Source organism: Coenobita brevimanus, chromosome 117 (assembly GCF_032717465.1).
Source record: "Coenobita brevimanus isolate Jiangsu-jjx chromosome 117, ASM3271746v2, whole genome shotgun sequence".
Classification (NCBI taxonomy): Eukaryota; Metazoa; Arthropoda; class Malacostraca; order Decapoda; family Coenobitidae; genus Coenobita; species Coenobita brevimanus.
Window position 1 is genome coordinate 6,701,980 of NC_137070.1, and position 2,716 is coordinate 6,704,695.

Sequence of the window (2,716 nt, forward strand, 5' to 3'; positions counted from 1 at the left end):
GCAGTAGTATCGTCTTCGTCGTCGCTGGAGGAGTAGGAGGAAGACCTTCAGGAGAAGACTAATGCGTCACCCGCCCGCGACCTTCCCTTCAATACCCGTCTTCCCGATCCGGCCCCATCCCACCCGCGAATGGGAACGAGGCAGAAGCCGGGCTGCGATCGGGCAGCAATCACATATCAGGATTTCAGCAAGCGCATATACACAATCATTCTTTACCTTCCTTCCTTTCCCCCCCTTTTCTATACGTCATTGTATTGCATTGTTGTATTGCGTCCCCCATGTCGACTCAGTCTCTCGCTCGCTGCCGCACCGTGCACATAGTAGTAGTACCGTCTGACTCGTCAGCGACGCCATGCCACCCAAGACCTCCGGAAAGGCTGCTAAGAAGGCTGGCAAGGCCCAGAAGGCCATTGCCAAGGGAGACAAGAAGAAGAAGCGTAGGAGGAAGGAGAGCTACAGCATCTACATCTACAAAGTGCTCAAGCAGGTCCACCCTGACACCGGCGTTTCCTCCAAGGCGATGTCTATCATGAACTCTTTCGTGAATGACATCTTCGAGCGCATTGCTGCAGAGGCTTCATGCCTGGCACACTACAACAAGCGTTCAACCATCACCAGCCGGGAGATCCAGACGGCCGTCAGGCTGCTCCTCCCTGGCGAGCTGGCCAAGCACGCCGTGTCTGAAGGCACCAAGGCTGTCACCAAGTACACCTCCTCAAAGTAGAGAGGTTACGCTCTTGGCCATTTCAACATTTCCGGTTCCAATCGGAGCCACAAGATTTTCGATAAAAAGGGGAAAGACAGACTTACAATTTATCCTCTCAGGAACTCTGGTTTATCGACCTTTCTCTCTCTCTCTCTCTCTCTCTCTCTCTCTCTCTTTCTTTTTTCCCTTCATGTCTTTCTTTCTTCCTTTTTTTCCCTTCATGTCTTTCTTTTCCGCAACGGTGGTTTGGGATGGGCACAATCGAAATGTTTTGAACTAGGGTTGGGGGTTAAAACAAGAGTGTCAAAATAAAAGAGTAAATATGGGCGTGGGCGCCTTCGGGTTCATCTGGAGAACCAACAACAACAACAACGCACCGTCGCCCCAAGAAGTGACGGCATAGTTTCAGATTGCTTTGGTCACTCTCCACTCCCATACGTTCTATGAAAACAGTGAATATAAGGTAAACATTCAATGCCTTCATCACGTCATGCCAAATAACGTATTTATTATATCGCGAAAATAAGGATGTAAGATGAATAACAGGAGGCAGTGCTATATTAGATGGTAACACTTAGTTATCTTTCCCGATTTGAATGAATGTGAAATGTATTAACTTCGCGCGCGGTGGCCAGTACGCCTATAACTCCCGGTCACTGTGTGTGTGTGTGTGTGTGTGTGTGTGTGTGTGTGTGTGTGTGTGTGTTTTTAATAAACTCTAATCTCCTGCTCAACAGAAAATGCTTAGTTGGAAGTTTTGAACTCAATGATTTGTTTATGAACCTCTGCATTTTATTACTCTTGCGAATCGATTATGCACTGAGGATATCAGACACTGACAGAAGGTAGCATTCTCCAAGGAGCTGCGACTCTGATGTACGGTCGGTTTTTTTTTTTTTTTTTTTTTTTTTTTTTTTTTTTCCCCCACCGATAGCCCTCTGTCTTATATGAAATAATCCGGAGATTTTTCTTCATGGGAAACTGGCCAAAGGCACTGTAATAACTGCATGTCCTTGAGTGAATGTTATCTCCTTTCGTGCGTGTTGATCGAAACATTTAAAATAGCTTACTGGCTTACGCCTCCTTCCCTCTTTCTGTCGTCGTCCATGGAGACATTGGAAACGGAACTAAATGACTTGAAATTATTCCCTAGTATTGTCGGGGAAAATTATTTTATAACTAATAATTAATCATTTCCCATGTTCATTGAAGCTCCCTTTTGTTCAGTCTTACGCTACCCAAAAATCACTGCCTGTTACCATGCTAGATTTGAACTCCACAACATAATTATTCCCGACTCTCCCTGAGCGACAATTGTGAAATATCAATTAGTTCCGTTTACGAATTCCTATTATCGTAACTAACCAACTGCTTCCTACAATAATTTGGAAATATACAGATAACTGGTCATGGATTTATTTTTTTATTTTTTTAATTTTTTTTAACAATTTTACGTATTAGGTTTCACCTCGTTCAGATATAAGGAAGAGTATGGACACTATCGCTGACCGAAAACTTCTGGACACTCCGCCGGCACTTCTTAGGCCGACCGTACCAACCAAACTCACTCAACAGGCGTACAGTAAATACAGGCATGACATCGTATCATGCATATTCATGTCAGTCTACAATCTGTACGTACATACACCAACACATGTGCACAAATACATTTATACTGTATACGCAGTGACCTACACATGTACGTACACACTAAGTCATGCTCACATACACACAAGCCCTCATACGTCCATACACACAGACATACAGGCTCACAGAGACACACACATACGTACAGTATAAACATACAACCTACATACATACATACACACGCTCAACTGCAGGTAAAAATCGATGGGTTCAGGTTCACTTTCTCTCTCTCTCTCTCTCTCTCTCTCTCTCTCTCTCTCTCTCTCTCAGTATATTAACTGAAGGATTTACCGTGCGTTCGTGGCCACTGTCAAACCTTCATAACGGGTACAGAGACTCTCCTAATATGCAGCGGGAATGCCT

The 2,716-nt window shown here is 44.5% G+C and overlaps 1 protein-coding gene across 1 annotated transcript; it reads left to right on the plus strand.

Annotated features, from left to right (window-relative positions):
• Positions 1–352: 352 nt before the first annotated feature.
• Positions 353–724, plus strand: LOC145419147 (histone H2B-like). Its single transcript, XM_080287386.1, has one exon. It carries the CDS (start codon positions 353–355, stop codon positions 722–724), a length of 372 nt encoding a protein of 123 aa, XP_080143512.1.
• Positions 725–2,716: the final 1,992 nt, after the last annotated feature.

Bases quoted from the DNA above. Each gene is read 5' to 3' on its own strand.
- LOC145419147 (XM_080287386.1), top strand. From the start codon at position 353: ATGCCACCCAAGACCTCCGGAAAGGCTGCTAAGAAGGCTGGCAAGGCC.